The sequence below is a fragment of the Nerophis ophidion genome, linkage group LG02 (assembly GCF_033978795.1).
Source record: "Nerophis ophidion isolate RoL-2023_Sa linkage group LG02, RoL_Noph_v1.0, whole genome shotgun sequence".
NCBI classification, from domain to species: domain Eukaryota; kingdom Metazoa; phylum Chordata; class Actinopteri; order Syngnathiformes; family Syngnathidae; genus Nerophis; species Nerophis ophidion.
The window spans coordinates 70,988,182-71,010,927 of record NC_084612.1 but is presented as its reverse complement, the minus strand read 5'-3'; the positions used below and the strand labels follow the sequence as shown (position 1 = coordinate 71,010,927).

At 44.1% G+C, this 22,746-nt stretch overlaps 2 protein-coding genes and 3 non-coding genes across 5 annotated transcripts in view; 1 reads left to right on the top strand and 4 right to left on the bottom strand.

Annotated features, from left to right (window-relative positions):
* ppm1j (protein phosphatase, Mg2+/Mn2+ dependent, 1J) overlaps positions 1-7,806 on the bottom strand; it is a 41,451-nt gene extending 33,645 nt beyond the window's left edge. Inside the window, exon 1 of the mRNA XM_061889835.1 lies at positions 7,386-7,806. Within this exon, the coding sequence (XP_061745819.1) occupies positions 7,386-7,669 (284 nt within the window). The 5' untranslated portion in view covers positions 7,670-7,806. The remainder of the gene's footprint in view (positions 1-7,385) is intronic.
* Positions 7,807-12,385: 4,579 nt separating this feature from the next.
* trnal-aag (transfer RNA leucine (anticodon AAG)) lies at positions 12,386-12,467 on the bottom strand. The gene has a single exon. It is a non-coding gene; the product is annotated as a tRNA-Leu (tRNA).
* A 2,913-nt stretch (positions 12,468-15,380) lies between these two features.
* trnal-aag (transfer RNA leucine (anticodon AAG)) lies at positions 15,381-15,462 on the bottom strand. The gene has a single exon. It is a non-coding gene; the product is annotated as a tRNA-Leu (tRNA).
* A 2,417-nt stretch (positions 15,463-17,879) lies between these two features.
* Positions 17,880-17,961, bottom strand: trnal-aag (transfer RNA leucine (anticodon AAG)). The gene has a single exon. It is a non-coding gene; the product is annotated as a tRNA-Leu (tRNA).
* A 2,529-nt stretch (positions 17,962-20,490) lies between these two features.
* Positions 20,491-22,746, top strand: part of LOC133544469 (guanine nucleotide-binding protein G(i) subunit alpha-2) — a 176,496-nt gene continuing 174,240 nt past the window's right edge. The window contains exon 1 of the mRNA XM_061889821.1: positions 20,491-21,205. Coding sequence (XP_061745805.1) covers positions 21,088-21,205 — 118 coding nt within the window. The 5' untranslated portion in view covers positions 20,491-21,087. The remainder of the gene's footprint in view (positions 21,206-22,746) is intronic.

Genomic DNA, 22,746 nt, shown 5'->3' with positions numbered 1-22,746 from the left:
CAGAATGCCATGCATCTATGACTCTTGGCTATATTATACACCCCGCTAGCACCAACCCCCCCCTCGCTGTGCATCGGTTGAGGTGGGCGGGGTTGGGGGCGTGTTTTATTGATTGATTGATTGATACTTTTATTAGTAGATTGCACAGTTCAGTACATATTCCGTACAATTGACCACTAAATGGTAACACCCGAATAAGTTTTTCAACTTGTTTAAGTCGGGGTCCACGTTAATCAATTCATGGTAGTGTGTATAGTATAGCCAAGAGTCATGGATGCATGGCATTCTGGGTAATTCTTATGTTGCGTTTATAATGTGTTACAGAGCCGATGTTCTCCAAAAATGTGTTTGGTGTGGGTTCACAGAGTGTGGCGCATATTAGTAAGAGTGTTAAAGTTGTTTATATCACAACCATCAGTGTAAAAGGTATGGCTGTTGACCAAGTATGCGTGGCAATCTCGTATGAGAAGTAGCAAAATGCTTGCGTCCGGCCGGCACGCAGACAGCATGGTGTAAAGGTGGGCGCGATGACACGTTGTAGGGCAGTGATCCCAAACCACCGGGCCGCGGCAAAAAATATTAATATTTTTTATTAATCGCACTCAATTTTTTACTGCATGCCATTGGTAAGCGCAGGGGTGAGAATTGGTTTTAAAATTATTAGCGCCTGCTTACTTTTACCGCATGCCTTGAATAAGCGCAGGAGTGAGAAGAGGTTTTGAATTAATTAGCGCCCCGGCGGCTATTCAAGGAATGGTTATATTGTCTTTTTTATGCCAGCGAGTTAATCCACTTTGGGGGGAGTTGAGGGGATATTTTAATTATGATGCGTTCAAGAGTCTTACGGCCTGAGGGAAGAAGCTGTTACAGAACCTGGAGGTAATTTAGATTGAAGCAGTTCAACGTCCTGTCCCTCACTTTCCATATCTAAAGTTAAGGTACCAATGATTGTCACACACATACTAGATGTGGCGAAATTATTTTCTGCATTTGACCCATCATCCTTGATCACCCCCTGGGAGGTGAGGGGAGCAAAGGGCAGCAGCGGTGCCGCGCCCGGGAATAATTTTTGGTGATTAAAAAGGGGAACATTATCACAATTTCAAAAGGGTTAAAATCAATTAAAATCAGTTCCCAGTGGCTTGTTGTATTTTTTTAAGTTTTTTTCAAAATGTTACCGGTCCCGGAATATCCCTAAATAAAGCTTTAAAGTGCCTTATTTTCGCTATCTTCTAAACCACTATCCATTTCCCTGTGACGTCATACAGTGCTGCCAATACAAACAACATGGCGGTTACCACAGCAAGATATAGCGACATTAGCTCGGATTCAGACTCGGATTTCAGCGGTTTAAGCGATTCAACAGACTACGCATGTATTGAAACAGATGGTCGGAGTATGGAGGCAGATAACGAGAACGAAATTGAAGAAGAAATTGAAGCTATTGAGCGAATAGCTATTGACGCTATTCGGCCATAGCGTGGGTGTACCTAATGAAGTGGCACATAACATGGCTGCCTTATTAGCATCGCCGGAAAAATGTGCGGACCAAACGATCAGGACTTTCGCATCTTGTGACACTGGAGCAACTTAAATTCGTTGATTGGTAAGTGTTTGTTTCGCATTAAATGTGGGTATCTAGTTTCAAATGTTCATACAGCCAGCGTAAATAGCATGTTAGCATCGATTTGCATAGTGTGTTAGCATCGATTAGCTGGCAGTCATGCTGCACCCAAATATGTCTAGCTCCATCCTATCTTGCCGATTGTATTGTACCATATGTCCCGGCAAGAAATCTGCATTCAAAAGACTCCGGCTTATTAGTGATTCCTAGAGCCCCAAAATAGTCTGCGGGCTATAGAGCGTTTCCCGTTCGGGCTCCAGTACTCTGGAATGCCCTCCCGGTAACAGTTCGAGATGCTACCTCAGTAGAAGCATTTTAGTCTCACCTTAAAACTCATCTGTATATTCTAGCCTTTAAATAGACCTCCTTTTTAGACCAGTTGATCTGCCGCTTCTTTTCTTTTTTCTCCTATGTCCCCCCCTCCCTTGTGGAGGGGGTCCGGTCCGATGACCATGTATGAAGTACTGGCTGTCCAGAGTCGAGACCCAGGATGGACCGCTCGTCAGGACCCAGGATGGACCGCTCGCCTGTGTATCGGTTGGGGACATCTCTACGCTGCTGATCCGCCTCCGCTTGAGATGGTTTCCTGTGGACGCGACTCTCGCTGCTGTCTTGGATCCGCTTTGGACTGAACTCTCGCGGCTGTGTTGGAGCCACTATGGATTGAACTTTCACAGCATCATGTTAGACCCGCTCGACATCCATTGCTTTCGGTCCCCTAGAGGGGGGGGGGGGGGGTCCTCTCCAAGGTTTCTCATAGTCAGCATTGTCACTGGCGTCCCACTGGATGTGGATTCTCCCTGCCCACTGGGTGTGAGTTTTCCTTGCCCTTTTGTGGGTTCTTCCGAGGATGTTGTAGTCGTAATGATTTGTGCAGTCCTTTGAGACATTTGTGATTTGGGGCTATATAAATAAACATTGATTGATTGATCGATTGATACCGTCCCGAATGTTACGGACTGAGAAACCTGATTACGAATACACGGACCGCTCCCCTTCCTAATTGTCGATGAACTAAAGAGGCAAAGTGAATTTTATATGTGAGTGCGATGCGCAGCTATCACACAAAAGCACTTTAGCATAAAAGCACTCGGGTCCACTTTCAAAGTGCGCCAGCGTCAGTTAGCATCGATTGAAAACAATGCACTTCCAAAAGCCCCCAGAAGTAAGAACACAACCATGGCGTGTGTCAGATGGCGAGCGCAAAAAGACCATAATCCTGCGCCGTATCAGCATTTTGGGCGGCTTTGCGCCCTCCAGCTGGCCTGCATTCAAAGTCTATGCAGACATCATTGATCCCGTTCTAACGCGATTGTGTCGCACGCGCCGAGTATCTCAGCTATTCCGCTTGCAAACGACCTCAACCACGATCCCAGCATGACTTAACTTGTTTTCCTGTGTCCCTCGCCAGGGCCCACAGGCTGTACAGTGGGGGCCAGAACCTAGTCCGTGCCTTATACACCCTAAAACACACAAAGGGAGAATGGAATGTTTCTGCACAGCAGGGAATGTTCCAAAGAAAGAACGCATTTTGGCCGTAAATAGTGCCGCTGTATTACAGGCTAAAGCACCTGCTGTACACTTAAAGGGGAACATTATCACAATTTCAAAAGGGTTAAAAACAATAAAAATCAGTTCCCAGTGGCTTGTTGTATTTTTTGAAGTTTTTTATTTTATTTTACCGGTCGGAATATCCCTAAATAAAGCTTTAAAGTGCCTTATTTTCGGCTCTCCGCGATGCGACTATCCATTTCCCTGTGACGTCACACAGTGCTGCCAATGTAAACAAACAATGGGAATACCACAGCAAGATATAGCGACATTAGCTCGGATTCAAACTCGGATTTCAGCGACTTAAGCGATTCAACAGATTACGCATGTATTGAAACAGATGGTTGGAGTATGAAAGTATTGAAGAAGAAACTGAAGTTATTGAGCGGATAGCTATTGACGCTATTCATAGACATAGCATGGCCGAAATAGCTGCGTTAGCATCGCCGGTAAAATGTGCGGACCAAACGATCAGGACTTTCGCATCTTTTGACACTGGAGCAACTTAAATCCGTCGATTGGTAAGTGTTTGTTTCGCATTAAATGCGGGTGGAAGGAAACGTAATATAGTTGCAAATGCATCTACAGGTTATCCATACATCTCTGTGCCATGTCTGCTTTAGCACCGCCGGTAAATAGCATGTTAGCATCGATTAGTGTAGCATGTTAGCATCGATTAGCTGGCAGTCAACATCAACAAAACTCACATTTGTGATTTCGTTGACTATCGTTGCAAATACATTTGCAGGTTATGCATACATCTCTGTGCCATGTCTGCCTTAGCATCGCCGGTCAAATGTGGAGACACTCCGGCACATTCAATGGGGGTCTGGCGGCAGACACTTTGGCATCTTCGGGCCAGTGGTGCAACTTGAATCCCTCCCTGTTAGTGTTGTTACACCCTCCGACAACACACCGTCGAGGCATGATGTCTCCAAGGTTCCAAAAAATTGTCAAAAACACGGAAAATAACAGAGCTGAGACCCGGTGTTTGTAATGTGTTGAAAATGAAAATGGTGGGTGTGTTACCTCGGCGACGTCACATTCTGACGTCAACGCCTCCAGCGCGATAAACAGAAAGGCGTTTAATTCGCCAAAATTCACCCATTTAGAGTTCAGAAATCGGTTAAAAAAATAGATGGCCTTTTTTCTGCACCATCAGGGTATATATTGACGCTTACATAGGTCTGGTGATAATGTTCCCCTTTAAGAGAGAATACCTTTGGTTAATGGATTATTACCATTTTAAACGGGTTTCAATGGTATAAATACAAACCATATGAGTTGGGAAATTGTGTTAGATGTAAATATAAACGGAATACAATGATTTGCAAAACCTTTTCAACCCATGGCTTCCTGTGCACTTAAGATGTGACTTTAAGGTTTTACTACTTACGTATAAAATACTACACGGTCTAGCTCCATCCTATCTTGCCGATTGTATTGTACCTTATGTCCCGGCAAGAAATCTGCGTTCAAAAGACTCCGGCTTATTAGTGATTCCCAAAGCCCGAAAAAAGTCTGCGAGCTATAGAGCGTTTTCCGTTCGGGATCCAGTACTCTGGAATGCCCTCCCGGTAACAGTTTGAGATAACACCTCAATAGAAGCATTTAAGTCTCACCTTAAAACTCATTGTATACTCTAGCCCAGGGGTAGGGAACCTATGGCTCGCGAGCCAGATGTGGCTCCTTTGATGACCGCATCTGGCTCTCGGATGAATCTGAGCTGACACTACTTAACACGATAAATAATGAATAATTCCACTTGTAATCACAGTTTTAAAAAATAACGTTCGAAACATAGAATAATGTCATGCATTTTTATGTTCAAGAAGTTGGTAAGAAGTAATTTATTTATTATTGGTTAGTGTGGGACTTGCCCTTCAGGGGGTTCTTCAGACCACCAAGCACTGACATGAGAGCCCGTTTCAGGGTTACACTATTGTTTTATTTTTCAATAAGTCTCTCAGTTGCTTTCCAGCAATTGTCTTTTTCTCTTTCGTTCTCGCTCGCGCTCTGGTTTCTTGCCCCAAGCCCGTCTCTCCTCCTGGCTGCTGCTTATAACATAGCGACAGGTGATCAGATAAAAAGGCCCAGGTGGGCCGTCTACGCACCTGTCGCTGAATTCGAGGCCTGTCCTGGCAACACCCTGCTTCGCTGAAGGCTCGCAGGCCACGCCCCCTCCACAGTTAGCTTCAGAATAACAATGTTATTACAAAGAATAAGAGACCTCTCTAGAAATGTTGGTCTTTCTTAAAAATGCACGCGTTTTGTTGTGTTCAGTGTTAAAAAAAAAATTATATTATATAGCTCCTACGGAAATACATTTTAAAATATTTGGCTTCTTGGCTCTCTCAGCCAAAAAGGTTCCCGACCCCTGCTCTAGCCTTTAAATAGACTCCCTTTTTAGACCAGTTGATCTGCCGTTTCTTTTCTTTTTCTCCTATGTCCCACTCTCCCTTGTGGAGGGGGTCAGGTCCGATCCGGTGGCCATGTACTGCTTGCCTGTGTATCGGCTGGGGACATCTCTGCGCTGCTGATCCGCCTCCGCTTGGGATGGTTTCCTGCTGACTCCGCTGTGAACGGGACTCTCGCTGCTGTGTTGGATCCGCTTTGGACTGGATTCTCGCAGCTGTGTTGGATCCATTATGGATTGAACTTTCACAGTATCATGTTAGACCCGCTCGTGTTGGATCCATTATGGATTGAACTCTCACAGTATCATGTTAGACCCGCTCGACATCCATTGCTTTCCTCCTCTCCAAGGTTCTCATAGTCATCATTGTCACCGACGTCCCACTGGGTGTGAGTTTTTCTTGCCCTTATGTGGGCCTACCGAGGATGTCGTAGTGGTTTGTGCAGCCCTTTGAGACACTAGTGATTTAGGGCTATATAAGTAAACATTGATTGATTGATTGATTGAATGCAAATCATACTTAGTCAACAGCTATATATTTTTTCCAAGATGGTGCTGCTGTAGTTGCTGCTGTTGGCAGGAGCTCTGTGCTCTTGTGTCATCCTTTTGTGTTTCCCTCTTGTTTTTCATGTGTTATTATATTTTCTTGCCTTTTGGTCCCGGACTCTTTGGGACTGTGTGACAAGGGGTGGCACTTTCGTGACCTCTGTGGTGCTTTTTTTGTGGACTTCTGGGAGCCTTTTGGCCATGGAGACCAGCTGCTGGGTGTCTGCCACACCGGAATCGGTTTGATGGGACTGGAGGAGATGCGGATGAGGGGACAGAGCTGCGGAGCTAGCACTAAGCGCCGGAACGGAGAGGCTTTGCTTGGCTGGGTGAGCAGGTGTCGGACACCTCAGTCACCTTGGACGTATCCTTGCTCATCCATGCGGACTGGACACTGGCCGAGAGTTGGTTGCTTTGTTGGGTCTGCTCCTGTCTCTGGCCATGCTCCCTCCTCCCCAGCGGACAATGGCGTGGATCACCGCAGAGGCCACCACAGTGGATATGTTTCTTTTACTTTTTATTCATAGCTGTATGTAGAAGTGTCTGCTTGTATCTGCTGCTTTAATGTCCTCTTTGTTTTTTGATGTTTGATGTTTCCCTCTTACACACATGGAAGAGGGATGTGTACTATGGCTATGAGTTGTTGTTGTTTTTTTTGTTTGTTTTTTTTGTTTTTTTTCCCTTGGCCTCAGTCTGCACCCCCCCCTCCAAGGCCCAGGCTAAGACCGATTTTTTTATTTCATTTTAATCTTCTATTCCACCCCCCTTGTTTACCTGTATTTCATCTTTTTTTGTAAGGGGCGCTGGAAGCCGGCAGACCCGTCAGCGATCCTGTTCTGTCTCCCTGTAATGTTTGTCTGATCTTGAATGGGATTGTGCTGAAAATTGTAATTTTCCTGACGGAATGAATAAAGTACTATCTAATCTAATCTACAAGCTTCCACCTCAAAGGTTCATTTGTTCAACCTTGGCCCGCGGCTTTGTTCAGTTTTAAATTTGGGCCCTCTCTGTATTTGAGTTTGACACCCCTGGTCTAGGACTATCAGACCAGAAGGGTAACTAACACCTTGGCAGGTATAGGCTTGATGCTCTGCAATGCAGCAGCCTTTCATTTGAGTGCCATCTTGCAGATGCTGCAGTGTTCTGTGAGCTGCCAGAACTCCTCCTAAATGGTTAAACACCTAAAAAGACGATAATAATACTAAAAAAAATAAAATAAAAATGACCCAAATGGACGCCTGTACTTACTCAGCGTATCCCGTGTGCCAAGGCAGTCTGCTGCCTCTCTTCAGCGTCAGCACCGGCCGTGACGCGTGCTCGGTGGAATACTGGAGGAGCTCCGGCGTGAGCTCCAGGAAGTCCGGGCGGCCGTAAGGGAAGCGCGGCGGAAGGCCGTCGGCTCCTCCGGGCTGCGAGCTTCCTCCGTGATGGTGGTGGTTGTGGTGGTGGTGGTGGTGATGGTGGCCGTGGGGCATCATTCCTCCCACCAGCGTGTTCATGGCGCTCTTCACTTTACTAATCATCGTCGGCATCGACTCCACCAAACAAAAGCAAAAAGGAGGATGAAAGAAAAAGCGGCGCGCGGGTTTAGTGAACAGACGCAGTCCGCGACGGGGAGCATTTCAGGAAGCAGTTTTTTTTTTTTTTGTTGCTTCCTCTGTGCACCCATGTGACGACCAGGCGGTTTTCGTCTGGTTCAAAGCCAATAAAAAGCCCCCTCTGGCCGCCGTGAGACCTGCAGGAGGTAACATGAGCTACCCATAACCTTTTGAATGTAGCAAACATTTCAAGGTGACTCGGTAACAAAAAAAAAAATCTGGGTATTATCTTCGACCCAACTCTCTCCTTTGAGTCACACATTAAAAAAAGCGTTACTAAAACGGTCTTCTTTCATCTCCGTAATATCGCTAAAATTCGCTCCATTTTTGTCCACTAAAGACGCCGAGATCATTATCCATGCGTTTGTTACGCCTCGTCTCGATTACTGGGAACCTTTTTGGCTGAGAGAGCCAAGAATCCATCCATCCATCCATCCATTTTCTACCGCTTATTCCCCTTTTTGGGGTCGCGGGGGACGCTGGCGCCTATCTCAGCTACAATCGGGCGGAAGGCGGGGTACACCGTGGACAAGTCGCCACCTCATCGCAGGGCCAACACAGATAGACAGACAACATTCACACTCACATTCACACACTAGGGCCAATTTTTAGTGTTGCCAATCAACCTATCCCCAGGTGCATGTCTTTGGAGGTGGGAAGAAGCCGGAGTACCCGGAGGGAACCCACGCGGGGAGAACATGCAAACTCCACACAGGAAGATCCCGAGCCTGGATTTGAACCCAGGACTGCAGGAACTTCGTATTGTGAGGCAGACGCACTAACCCCTCTGCCACCGTGAAGCCTAGCCAAGAATCCAAATATTTTAAAATGTATTTCCGTAAGAGCCATATAAAAAAAAAATTCAACACTGAACAACTAAACGCGTGCATTTTTAAGTAAGACCAACAATTTCTAGAGTATAACAGGCCTCTTATTCTTTGTAATAACATTGTTTTTCTGAAGCTAACTGTGGAGGGGACGTGGCCTGCGGGCCTGCAGCGAAGCAGGGTGTTGCCAGGATCGCCTCGAAATCAGCGACAGGTGCGTAGATAGCCCACCTTTGCCTTATTATCTAATCATCTGTCGCTCTGTTATAAGCAGCAGCCAGGAGGAGAGACAGGGTTGGGGCTGGAGCCAGGGCGCGACCGAGAACGAAAGAGGAAAAGACAATTACTAGGAAGCAACTGAGAGACTTATTGAAAAATATAACAATATTGTAACCCTAAAACAGGCTCTCATGTCGGTGCTTGGTGGTCTGAAGAACCCTCGGGAGGGCAAGCCCCACACTAACCAATAATAAATACATGACTTCTTACCATTAACGCAACTTCTTGAACAGGTGCGGTAGAAAACGGATGGATGGATTCAAAATGCATGAGAATTTTTTATATTTTGAGTGTTATTTTTTAACACTGTGATTACAAGTGGAATTATTCATTACTTATTGTGTTAAGTAGTGTCAGCTCAGATTTATCCGAGAGCCAGATGCAGTCATCAAAAGAGCCACATCTGGCTCTAGAGCCATAGGTTCCCTACCCCTGCTGTAACGTATTATTTTCGGGTCTCCCCATGTCTAGCATTAAAAGATTACAGTTGGTACAAAATGCGGCTGCTGGACTTTTGACAAGAACAAGAAAGTTTGATCACATTACGCCTGTACTGGCTCACCTGCACTGGCTTCCTGTGCACTTAAGATGTGACTTTAAGGTTTTACTACTTACGTATAAAATACTACATGGTCTAGCTCCATCCTATCTTGCCGATTGTATTGTACCATATGTCCCGGCAAGAAATCTGCGTTCAAAAGACTCCGGCTTATTAGTGATTCCTAGAACCCAAAAAAAGTCTGCGGGCTATAGAGCGTTTTCATTTCGGGCTCCAGTACTCTGGAATGCCCTCCCGGTAACAGTTCGAGATGCTACCTCAGTAGAAGCATTTAAGTCTCACCTTAAAACTCATCTGTATACTCTAGCCTTTAAATAGACCTCCTTTTTAGACCAGTTGATCTGCCGCTTCTTTTCTTTCTCCTATGTCCCCCCCTCCCTTGTGGAGGGGGTCCGGTCCGATGACCATGGATGAAGTACTGGCTGTCCAGAGTCGAGACCCAGGATGGACCGCTCGTCGGGACCCAGGATGGACCGCTCGCCTGTGTATCGATTGGGGACATCTCTACACTGCTGATCCGCCTCCGCTTGAGATGGTTTCCTGTGGACGGGACTCTCGCTGCTGTCTTTGATCCGCTTTGAACTGAACTCTCGCGGCTGTGTTGGAGCCACTATGGATTGAACTTTCACAGCATCATGTTAGACCCGCTCGACATCCATTGCTTTCGGTCCCCTGGGGGGGTGGGGGGGGGGGGGGGGGGGTTGCCCACATCTGAGGTCCTCTCCAAGGTTTCTCATAGTCAGCATTGTCACTGGCGTCCCACTGGATGTGAATTCTCCCTGCCCACTGGGTGTGAGTTTTCCTTGCCCTTTTGTGGGTTCTTCCGAGGATGTCGTAGTCGTAATGATTTGTGCAGTCCTTTGAGACATTTGTGATTTGGAGCTATATAAATAAACATTGATTGATTGATAGTTTTACTGAGATTCAATGATAGTCTGTTTTTGTCAAACCTTTTTTTTAATTTGTTCATGTCTTCTGTTATTATTTGTATTATCTTCTGTGTTTTCTCTCCTGAGAATCATCCGCAAATAAAACTAACTTAAAATCTCTCGTAACTTTACAAATGTCATTTATATAGAGATTGAATAACTTGGGTCCTAGTATTGATCCCTGAGGTACACCACATGAGATTTTCTTATTTAAACGGGGAGAGCAGGTCCATTCTATGTGTCATACTTGATGATTTCACGATATTGCCATATTTTTGCTAAAAGGATTTAGTAGAGAACATCGACGAAAAAGTTTGCAACTTTGGGTCGCTAATAAAAAAGTCTTGCCTGTACCGGAAGTAGCGGACGATGTGCGCGTGACGTCACGGGTTGTGGAGCTCCTCACATCCTCACGTTCTTTACAATCATAGCCACCAGCAGCAAGTACAATTCGGACTGAGAAAGCGACGATTTCCCCATTAATTTGAGCGAGGATGAAAGATTCATGGATGAGGAAAGTTAGAGTGAGGCCCCCCCCACCAAAAAAGGCGCTTTTCTCAAAGTGACTCAAAGCGCTTTACATAGTGAAACCTGTCCGTCCGTTTTCTACCGCTTGTCCCTTACGGGGTCGCGGGGGCCGCTGGCGCCTAGCTCAGCTACAATCGGGCGGAAGGCGGGTTACACCCTGGACAAGTCGCCACCTCAGCGCAGGGCTAACACAGATAGACAGACAACATTCACACTCACATTCACACACTAGGGCCAATTTAGTGTTGCCAATCAACCTATCCCCAGGTGCATGTCTTTAGAAGTGGGAGGAAGCCGGAGTACCCGGAGGGAACCCATGCATTCACGGGGAGAACATGCAAACTCCACACAGAAAGATCCCGAGCCTGGATTTGAACCCAGGACTGCAGGAACTTTGTATTGTGAGGCAGACGCACTAACCCTTCTGCCACCGTGAAGCCCATAGTGAAACCCAATATCTACTTTTTACATTTAAACCAGTGTGGGTGCCACTGGGAGCAGGTGGGTAAAGTGTCTTGCCCAAGGACACAACGGCAGTGACTAGGATGGCAGAAGCGGGGATTGAACCTGCAACCCTCAAGCTGCTGGCATGGCCGCTCTACCGACCGAGCTATACAACCGAGAAAAGGCGACGGCTCGGCTCCAGGCGGCGGCATTGTGAGCGTTTCAGATGTAATTAGACACATTTACTAGGATCATTCTGGAAGATCCTTTATCTACTTATTGTTTTAATAGTGTTTTATTAAGATTGTAAAGTCATACCTGAAAGTCGGGTGGCTGCGGTGAACGCCAGTGTCTCTGAGAGAAGCCGAGGAGCCAAGATCACAGCTGCCTTTTTGAGCTGCAGGATGAGGTCACATAATCCACGGAAGTCTCCAGTAAGAGCCGACTTCATATCACAATTTTTCCCATCCAAAAACTTGCTGGTTGACGTAGAGAAACATGTTCGCTTGACCGCTCTGGGTTAAATATTCACAAGAAACAAAGAAACACCGGCTGTGTTTCGGTGCTAAAGGCAGATGCAATCCACCGCTTTCCACCAACAGCATTTTTCTTTGACGTCTCCATTATTAATTGAACAAATTGCAAAAGATTCAGCAACACAGATGTCCAAATTACTGTGTAATTATGTGATGAAAAGAAACGACTTTTAGCCGTGTGTGGTGCTGGGCTAATATGTCCGCTACAACCCGAGACGTCACAAACACGCGTCATCATTCCGCAACGATTTCAACAAGAAACTCAGCGGGAAATTTAAAATTGCAATTTAGTAAACTAAACCGGCCGTATTGGCATGTGTTGCAATGTTAATATTTCATCATTGATATATAAACTATCAGACTGTGTGGTCGCTAGTAGTGGCTTTCAGTAGGCCTTTAAAACTGTGCTGGTTGTGTTTTTTCATTGCATACCTGGCGCGGAAAACTCCAAAGTCAACGTGTTTGGCCTATTTTTGCAAGCTTTCCAAATTAGGCCCAGGGTCTTATCGCCACAGTCAGGGAAGATACAAGTGTTTTACCAGCAAAAATGGCAGTGGTGGGATTTGAACCCACGCCTCCTGAGAGACTGGAGCCTTAATCCAGCGCCTTAGACCGCTCGGCCACACTACCCTGAATGAGTCTTTTTAACGGATCAATTTGTCGACATTATGAGATGGCAGAAGGATGAAATTGCAACGCTCTGGTTGTGGCATGGCTGGCAAAAGCCACAAACGTTGGCTTGTCCCTTGGAAAAGGCAGGGCACAGCAGTCCTCGTTAGTATAGTGGACCGTGTCTCCGCCTGTCACGCGGAAGACCAGGGTTCGATTCCCTGACGGGGAGAGTATTCAGGTGTCTCTTATCTTCATCAGTTGTTATCTTATTGAAATTGGAAAGGTGACCACAGTATCCCTCCCTCAATGTTATGATGTGTGGACTCGGTGTAGCTGCACAGTCCTATGGAATCAAACACATTATTTCACTAACGTTTGTTGAACCCCTGGAAAATAGGATGCATAACAGGTCTTCAAAAGGGGAAATTTTCTTGTCAGAGTCAGTGTGTCAAATTAAAGGTTAATGGCCCAGCAGGTGACGACCTTGACAGAGCATCACAAAAATCAACCTTTGTAGAATTACAAAAGTCCTTAAGCCAAGCCCTGTATGGTCTTATTTACTACAAGGCAACTAATCACCTACGAGCAAACCCTGACAACAGTTTAATTACAGCTTTCCACCTCAAGAAACACATATACCAAAGGTTAGCCTAAAGTCAGTTGGTACAGAAAACAGCTTCAATACAACCACAGACTAGCTCACCTTCAAATATCATATTGAGAGGGTTAAAGCTAAGGTTGGAGTCGGGAACATCGTCCTAAAAAACTGTCCGATACCAGCTGGCGAACAGATTCTGCCACTATCCGAAAAACTGAACTCGCCTTATGATTCGATACAGCAAAAAGTGCTTTATGTCATGTTCCGGTCATGTTGCCGAGATCGACCCTGTCCTAAACACTGTCTGCAAGGTTTTAACTGGATGCTTGAATTCAATTAGAACTGACAATTTCTATCTGCTGTCAGGCATTGATCCTCCCTATATCAGACGTCAGAAGAAAAGCTCAAGCTAGAAACACACCCTCGTCTCGCTCTGTTTGACCAAGAACCAGGAAAGAAGAGATTCCAATCAAGGCAAAACTTCCTAAATTCAGTAAAAGCCCTGATTGACAGCCATCACAGCAACAGGTTTGCCCTCTGCTCAAGCCGCCGGGACAAATCCTCACACAAATCCTCTCACTGCCTAAACAAATATATTCTGCCCGGTTCCAAGGAAGTGTGGCTTTTTTGGTCCTGGCCTTGGCCTAACTCGCCCAAGATCTGAGAAACGGAACGTTGCAAGGTATCCATGAACAACAGAGCTATGAGGATAGTTCTACAGCACGTTAGTGTGGAGGAGTGCAGACGAGTCATTTGTTAGTCTGCTCCCTCCCGCCTGTGCAATGCAACCCACAAAAACTGGAAGCTGTCAGTAACTAGACTGGTTGTGTGTGGAGAACTGGAAAGGTGTCCAGCGGTGGAACTCGAAGACGACAAGAAAGAGGAAAGCTGAGAATCTCGGGGAACTTTTTTTTGGCCACAGTTGAACAATCTCCATGTTGCCTTTATGGTAAATGTCAATGATTTGTATCTAACGGGTGTGAATCATGGAAGTCAAGAAAGTTCATTTCAAATTGCCGGACCAAAGCAAGGGTGGAACAGCTATTCCCTGACCAGGAGCCGAACCTGGGCCAAGGGGTGAAAGCGCCAAATCCTAGCCACTAGACCACCAGGGACCTTATCCAATCCTAGACACTTGTCTCCTGCATGGTTTCTTGACAAATGGGTGAAGCCCTGATTGCATTCGTATACTATGTCAGAAATGCGAATTGTATTCTTTGAACCGGGGGAACTTTCGTGTCTTAGGAGGCCAACTCCCTCCTGCAAGTGGCTCCGTGCCGGCCAGTGAGACATCCTATTGCTGCGGTGTGATCCAAATACAGAAACAGATGAAAGTGGCCTGAAGGTCTTAAGTAGGGGGCGGAGATCTTCAAACGACATGTTGATAAACATACACACACGTCTACCTTTTAGCTTTACCGGAGCCTGCTGCGAGGCCTTAAAAGTGTGGTGGTTGTTTGCCCTATTTTTGCAAGATTTCCAAATTAGGCCCAGGGTCTTATCGCCTCAGTCAGGGAAGATACAAGAGTTTTACCAGGAAAAATGGCAGTGGTGGGCTTTGAACCCACGCCTCCTGAGAGACTGGAGCCTTAATCCAGCGCCTTAGACCACTCGGCTGGTTGTGTGTGGAGAACTGGAAAGGTGTCCAACAGTGGAACTCGAAGACGACAAGAAAGAGGAAAATTGAGAATGTCTGGGAACTTTTTTTTGGCCAAATTGAGCAATCTCCATGTTGCCTTTATGCAAAATGTCAACAATAATGATTTGCATCTAATGAGCATGAATCATGGAATTCAAGTAAGTTTGTTATAAATTGCCAGAACCAAGCAAGGGATGAACAGCTTTTCCCTGACCGGGAATCAAGCCCGAGCTGTGGTGGTGAAAGCGCCAAATCCTAGCCACTAGACCACCAGGGAGCTTCTCTAACCTCAGGCACTTGTCTCGTGCATGGTTTCTTGACAAATAGGTGAAGCCCTTATTGCATTCGAGTACTACGTCAGAAAGGGAATTGTATTCCTTAAACCAGGGGAACTTTCTTGTCTTAGGTGATCCAAATACTGAAACAGACGAAAGTGGCCTGAATGTCTTCAGTAGGGTTGGAGATCTTCAAACGACATGTTGATAAACATACACACACACACGTCTACCTTTTAGCTTTACCGAAGGCTGCCGCGAGGCCTTGAAACTGAGCTGGTTGTGTTTTTTTTCATTGCATACCTGGCGTGGAAAACTCCAAAATCAACATGTTTGCCCTATTTTTACAAGCTTTCCAAATAAGGCCCAGGGTCTTATCGCCTCAGTCAGGGAAGATGCAAGTGTTTTACCAGCAAAAATGGCAGTGGTGGGATTTGAACCCACGCCTCCTGAGAGACTGGAGCCTTAATCCAGCGCCTTAGACCGCTCGGCCAAACTACCCTGAATGAATCCTTTTAACCGAACAATTTGTCGACATTATGAGATGGCAGAAGGATGAAATTGCAACGCTTTAGTTGTGGCATGGCAGGCAAAAGCCACGAACGTTGGCTTGTCCCTTGGAAAAGGCAGGGCACAACAGTCCTCGTTAGTATTGGACAGTATCTCCGTCTGTCACACGGAAGACCAGGGTTCGATTCCCTGACGGGGAGAGTATTCAGGTGTCTCTTATCTTCATCAGTTGTTATCTTGTTGAAATTGGAAAGGTGACCACAGTATCCCTCCCTCAATGTTATGATGTGTGGACAGTCCTATGGAATCAAACACATTATTTTACTAACGTTTGTTGCACCCCTTGAAAATAGGATGCATAACAGGTCTTGAAAATGGGAAAAATTGCTTGTCAGAGTCAGTGTGTCAAATTAAAGGTTAATGGCGCAGCAGGTGACGACCTTGACAGAGCATCACAAAAATCAACCTTTGTAGAATTACAAAAGTCCTTAAGCCAAGCCCTGTATGGTCTTATTTACTACAAGGCAACTAATCACCTACGAGCAAACCCTGACAACAGTTTAATTACAGCTTTCCACCTCAAGAAACACATATACCAAAGGTTAGCCTAAAGTCAGTTGGTACAGAAAACAGCTTCAATACAACCACAGACTAGCTCACCTTCAAATATCATATTGAGAGGGTTAAAGCTAAGGTTGGAGTCGGGAACATCGTCCTAAAAAACTGTCCGATACCAGCTGGCGAACAGATTCTGCCACTATCCGAAAAACTGAACTCGCCTTATGATTCGATACAGCAAAAAGTGCTTTATGTCATGTTCCGGTCATGTTGCCGAGATCGACCCTGTCCTAAACACTGTCTGCAAGGTTTTAACTGGATGCTTGAAATCAATTAGAACGGGCAATTTCTATCTGCTGTCAGGCATTGATCCTCCCTATATCAGACGTCAGAAGAAAAGCTCAAGCTAGAAACACACCCTCGTCTCGCTCTGTTTGACCAAGAACCAGCAAAGAAGAGATTCAAATCGAGGCAAAACTTCCTACATTCAGTAAAAGCCCTGATTGACAGCCATCACAGCAACAGGTTGGCCCTCTGCTCAAGCCGCCGGGAGAAAGCCTCACACAAATCCTCTTTCTGCCGAAACAAATGTATTCTGCCCGGCTCCAAGGAAGTGTGGCTTTTTTTGGTCCTGGCCTTGGCCTAAGTCGCCCAAGATCTGAGAAACGGAACATTGCAAGGTATCCATGAACAACAGAGCTATGAAGGTAGTTCTACAGCACGTTAGTGTGGAGGAGTGCAGACGAGTCATTTGTTAGTCTGCTCCCTCCCGCCTGTGCAATGCAACCCACAAAAACTGGAAGCTGTCAGTAACTAGGCTGGTTGTGTGTGGAGAACTGGAAAGGTGTCCAACTGTGGAACTCGAAGACGACAAGAAAGAGGAAAGCTGAGAATCTCGGGGAACTTTTTTTGGGCCAAAGTTGAGCAATCTCCATGTTGCCTTTATGCAAAATGTCAACGACAAGGATTTTCATCTATCCATCCATCCATCCATTTTCTACCGCTTATTCCCTTTCGGGGTCGCTGGCACCTATCTCTGCTACAATCGGGCGGAAGGCGGGGTACACCATGGACAAGTCGCGACCTCATTGCAGGGCCAACACAGATAGACAGACAACATTCACACTCACATTCACACACTAGGGCCTATTTAGTGTTGCCAATCATCCTATCCCCAGGTGCATGTTTTTGGAGGTGGGAGGAAGCCGGAGTACCCGGCTTCCTATTTGATTCCTGACAAATAGGTGAAGCCCTGATTGCATTCGTATACTATGTCAGAAATGCGAATTGTGTTCTTTGAACCGGGGGAACTTTCGTGTCTTAGGTGACAGAGAAGTGATAACCACTACACAATGGAAAGTGCTGCATGAATTTGGACTTGGATATTGAAACAGTATACAAGTCTAACAAGAGCAAACAGACTTTCCTTCCTCAGGTCTTCTATTGTCTTCTTGGTGTATTCTGTGTTGAGGTTAAGGTTGTTGTTTCTACACGATGTCACCAGACGGGCCAACTCCCTCCTGCAAGTGGCTCCATGCCGGCCAGTGAGACATCCTTTGCTGCGGTGTGATCCAAATACAGAAACAGATGAAAGTGTCCTGAAGGTCTTAAGTAGGGTTGGAGATCTTCAAACGACATGTTGATAAACATACACACACGTCTACCTTTTAGCTTTACTGGAGGCTGCTGCGAGGCCTTGAAACTGAGCTGGTTGTGTTTTTTTTCATTGCATACCTGGTGTGGAAATCTCCAAAGTCAAGATGTTTGCCCTATTTTTGCAAGCTTTCCAAATTAGGCCCAGGGTCTTATCGTCTCAGTCAGGGAAGATACAAGTGTTTTACCAGCAAAAATGGCAGTGGTGCGATTTGAACCCACGCCTCCTGAGAGACTGGAGCCTTAATCCAGCGCCTTAGACCGCTCGGCCACACTACCCTGAATGTGTGGTTCTAACTGATCAACTCAGATTGTTCTACATTTTGCTCAGTTACAAAGTAATAAAAGTGTAAGAATGGAAAATATAATGCAGGTATAACGTAGACTAAAAAATTTACCATAGTAGCAATATAAAATATAACATGTATGTAATATTTACATATTATATAAACAGTATATATTATATACTGATATATTATACTATATTTTATATAATTATATTTGTGATGTTCCCCTGCTTTCTCAAGTCGTGTGCTTTCTTGGTGATTTCGTTCGGTGAGATGCTGTCTACTTTAATTATTATATTCTGTATTTAAATGTATCAATTTTTCCATTAGTAATTTGTTTATTTTAAAATGTGATGATTTACCTAATTTTACATGGAAATAAATAAAATACTAATGCCACAATCAAAAGTTGTGCTATAAATTTGACAGCTGCATGTTTGGGCTTTGGCCACTAGATGGCACCAGAGAACCACGCCACTGTTTCAATATAAACTTGATGAAATACCTTATGTAAGCAGAAACTTCCGTTTCGTCGCATTAAAATACAACTACCGTATATATCTTATAAACGTATTAATGATTATTTATAGCAGCAATAATTTATATTGTGCTGAATAGTAAGCAGGGACTTTAAATATAAACACTACTCGCTTTAGACCAGGGGTCACCAACGCGGTGCCCGCGGGCACCAGGTTGCCCGTAAGGACCAGATGAGTCGCCCGCTGGCCTGTTCTAAAAATAGCTCAAATAGCAGCACTTACCAGTGAGCTGCCTCTATTTTTTAAATTGCATTTATTTACTAGCAAGCTGGTCTCGCTTTGCTCAACATTTTTAATTCTAAAAGAGACAAAACTCAAATAAAAATTGAAAATCTAAAGAAAATATTTTAAAGACTTGGTCTTCACTTGTTTAAATAAATTCATTTATTTGTTTTACTCTGCTTCTTATTACTTTCAGAAAGACAATTTTAGAGAAAAAAATACAACCTTAAAAATGATTTTAGGATTTTTAAACACATGTACCTTTTTACCTTTGAAATACCTTCCTCTTCTTTCCTGACAATTTAAATCAATGTTCAAGTATTTTTTTTTTTTATTGTAGAGAATAATAAATACATTTTAATTTAATTCTTCATTTTAGCTTCTGTTTTTTCCGACAAAGAATGTTTATAAAATATTTGTTATTATGATTAAAATTAAAAAATATATATTCTGGCAAATCTAGAAAATCCATAGAATCAAATTTAAATCTTATTTCAAAGTATTTTGAACTTCTTTTAAAATTTTTGCTCTGGAAAATCTTAAACAAATAATGATTAGTCTTTGTTAGAAATATAGCTTGGTCCAATTCGTTAAATATTCTAACAAAATGCAGATTGGATTTTAACCTATTTAAAACATGTCATCAAAAGTCCACAATTAATCTTAATCAGGAAAAAATACTAATGATGTTCCATGAATTCTTTTTTTAAATGTTTTCAAAAATATTCGAATTAGCTAGTTTTTCTCTTCATTTTTTTTTCGGTTGATCTTTGTATTTTAAAGAGTCGAAATTGAAGATAATTTTATTTAAATTTTTTTCGTGTTATCTCCTCTTTTAAACTGTTCAATTAAGTGTTTTTTTTCATCATTTATTCTCTACAAAAAAACCTTCCGTAAAAGGAAAAAAAAATGTACGACGGAATGAAAGACAGAAATACCCTTTTTTTTAATACATATAGATTTATTTATTAAAGGTAAATTGAAAAATATTTATAAAATATTTCTTATTATGATTAAAATTAAAAAATAATATTCTGGCAAATCTAGAAAATCCATAGAATCAAATTTAAATCTTATTTCAAAGTCTTTTGAATTTCTTTGAAAAATTTTGTTTTGGAAAATCTTGAAGAAATAATGATTTGTCTTTGTTAGAAATATAGCTTGGTCCAATTTGTTAAATATTCTAACAAAGTGCAGATTGGATTTTAACCTATTTAAAACATGTCATCAACATTCTGCAATTAATCTTAATCAGGAAAAATTACTAATGATGTTCCATAAATTATTTTTTTTATTTTTTGTTTTTCTCTTAATTTTTTTCGGTTGATCTTTGTATTTTAAAGAGTCGAAATTGAAGATAAACTATGTTTCAAAATTGTATTTACATTTTTTTCGTGTTATCTCCTCTTTTAAACTGTTCAATTAAGTGTTTTTTTTCATCATTTATTCTCTACAAAAAACCTTCCGTAAAAGGAAAAAAAATGTACGACGGAATGACAGACAGAAATCCCCATTTTTTTTATACATATAGATTTATTTATTAAAGGTAAATTGAGCAAATTGGATATTTCTAGCAATTTATTTAAGTGTGTATCAAACTGGTAGCCCTTCGCATTAATCAGTACCCAAAAAGAAGCTCTTAGTTTCAAAAAGGTTGGTGACCCCTGCGCTAGAGATTAGCAACAATTGACTACATTTCCCATGAAGCACCGCGTGACCGAGGGGGCGTGGTAGTGGTTAATTTCTCTTGATTTTTTTCCCCTTTTTTTGAGTGTGCGTGTGTGTCCACGGCTGAAGGTTGTCCCTGCTGAGTGGACCGTGACGCCGCTGCTTGCCGGTCTCGGCTGGAGGGGAACTTGACGGCGGACCCGGGTGTGGCTTCAAAACCTGACAAATCTCCGCGAAAGAATGCCAGAAAGGACATATTTTGTCAAAGATCGTTAACTGAGAGAGCGTGGATTCGCTTTGACTGAACCACATTATATCTTTTTTAAAGCCTGAATACTTTTTTTTTTCCTTCTTTTTTTTCCATCCAACACAAAACGTTCTTTTTGCCAGTTTATCATGCGTTGAAGGATTTTGGTAAAAGTAAACCATCAGAAAGTTGTTCGACTTGCCAGGAGGCACTCATGCCGCTTGTGTGACCGAGCAAGTCACTTCTTTTCACGGGAAAATCGAGTCTTTTGGAGGGGGGGTTCACTCCGGACTCACCGGGGAAAAAAAAAAAAAAACGAGGAGTCCGTTGACCCAACTTTCGATTTTTTTTCGTCCTTACAAGGCCTTCGAACCTTGTATTTTTTACTTCTTAGGTGATTTTTACCACTTAAACAGCAGTCCTGAAGCGAGCGCTGGGAACCATGGGCTGCACCGTGAGCCAGGAGGATAAAGCCGCGGCTGCCAGGACCAAAATGATCGATAAGAACCTGCGAGAAGATGGCGAAAAGGCAGCCAGGGAAGTGAAACTGCTGCTGCTTGGTGAGTAGTCCGCTCTAAGCACCCACGTTGAACGACAAAACGCTAATTGTGACACCGAAACTCAAATTTACTACCGCCGTTCCTCCCCTTAAACGCCTCACCATTGATAGCAGTGCCCTTTGTGTTGGGAACAATCAAATGACACCTCTTAGTGTCACCTTCATTCACATTTGCACTTTATGGCTTGCAATTGACATTTGACCCTTCTCTGGTGGCCTGGGTGCATTTGGAAGACCACATGTCTCTTTTCAGACATGGTCGACAGATCTTTGGGCAGCACGGTGGACATGTGCCTCACAATATGAAGGTCCTGAGTAGTTCTGAGTTCAACCCCGGAATCGGGATCTTTCTGTGTGGAGTTTGCATGTTCTCCCCGTGACTGCGTGGGTTCCCTCCGGGCATACCTTGCCAACCCGCCCTGATTTTCCTTGAGACTCCCGAAATTCAGCGCCTCTCCCGAAAACCTCCCGGGACAAATTTTCTCCCGAAATTCAGGCGTAGCTGGAGTCCACGCCCCCTCCAGCTCCATGCAGACCTGAGTAAGGAGAGCCTGTTGTTCCCACAATATTAACAGCGTGTCTGCCCAATGACGTTATAACTGTAGAATGATCAAGGGCGAGTTCTTGGTTTATTGTTAGGCAGTTTCATTAACGTAACAACACACAACAACAGCAGTCACGTTTTCGTCTACCGTAGAGCAGTTCGTCTGCCGTAAACAGCAATGTTGTGACACTCTTAAACAGGACAATACGGCCATCTACTGTACATGCATATGGTTTGGAAAATAGTGACGGAGAATAGAACAAGGATGGACAATTCAACCCTTAACTCAACAATGAGTAGAGTGTTATGTGTGTGTATATGTGTAAATAAATGAACACTGAAATTCTAGTATTTATTTTATTTCTCTCTCTCTCTCTCTATATATATATATATATATTTATATATATAAATTGGCGGTCTCAAGGTTGGCAAGTATTCCTCCGGGTACTCCGGCTTCCTCCCACCGCCAAAAACATGCACCTGGGGATAGGTTGATTGGCAACACTAAATTTGTCCTTGAGGGTGAATGTTGTCTGTCTATCTGTGTTGGCCCTGCGATGAGGTGGCGACTTGTCCAGGGTGTACCCCGCCTTACGCCCGATTGTAGCTGAGATAGGCTCCTGTGGCCCCGAAGGGAATAAGCGGTAGACAATGGGTGGATGGATGGATGATATCTCTGCAAATAACCCATCCCCTAAGGAGCACTGAGCAGCTCTCATACAGTATATTTCCGCAAGTATTTGGCCACCTGCCTTGACTTGAAGTGCCATCTCATTCCTAACCCATAGGGTTCAATATGTTGTGGGTTTAAAGCTATTACAGCTTCAACTCTTCTGGGAAGGCTGCCCACAAGGTTTCGGAGTGTGTTCGTAGGAATTTTCGACGATTCGGTGAGGTCACAGACTGACGTTGGTCGACAAGGCCTGGCTCTCAGTCTCCGTTCTGATTCATCCCAAAGGTGCTCTATCGGGTTCAGGTCAGGACTCTGTGCAGGCCAG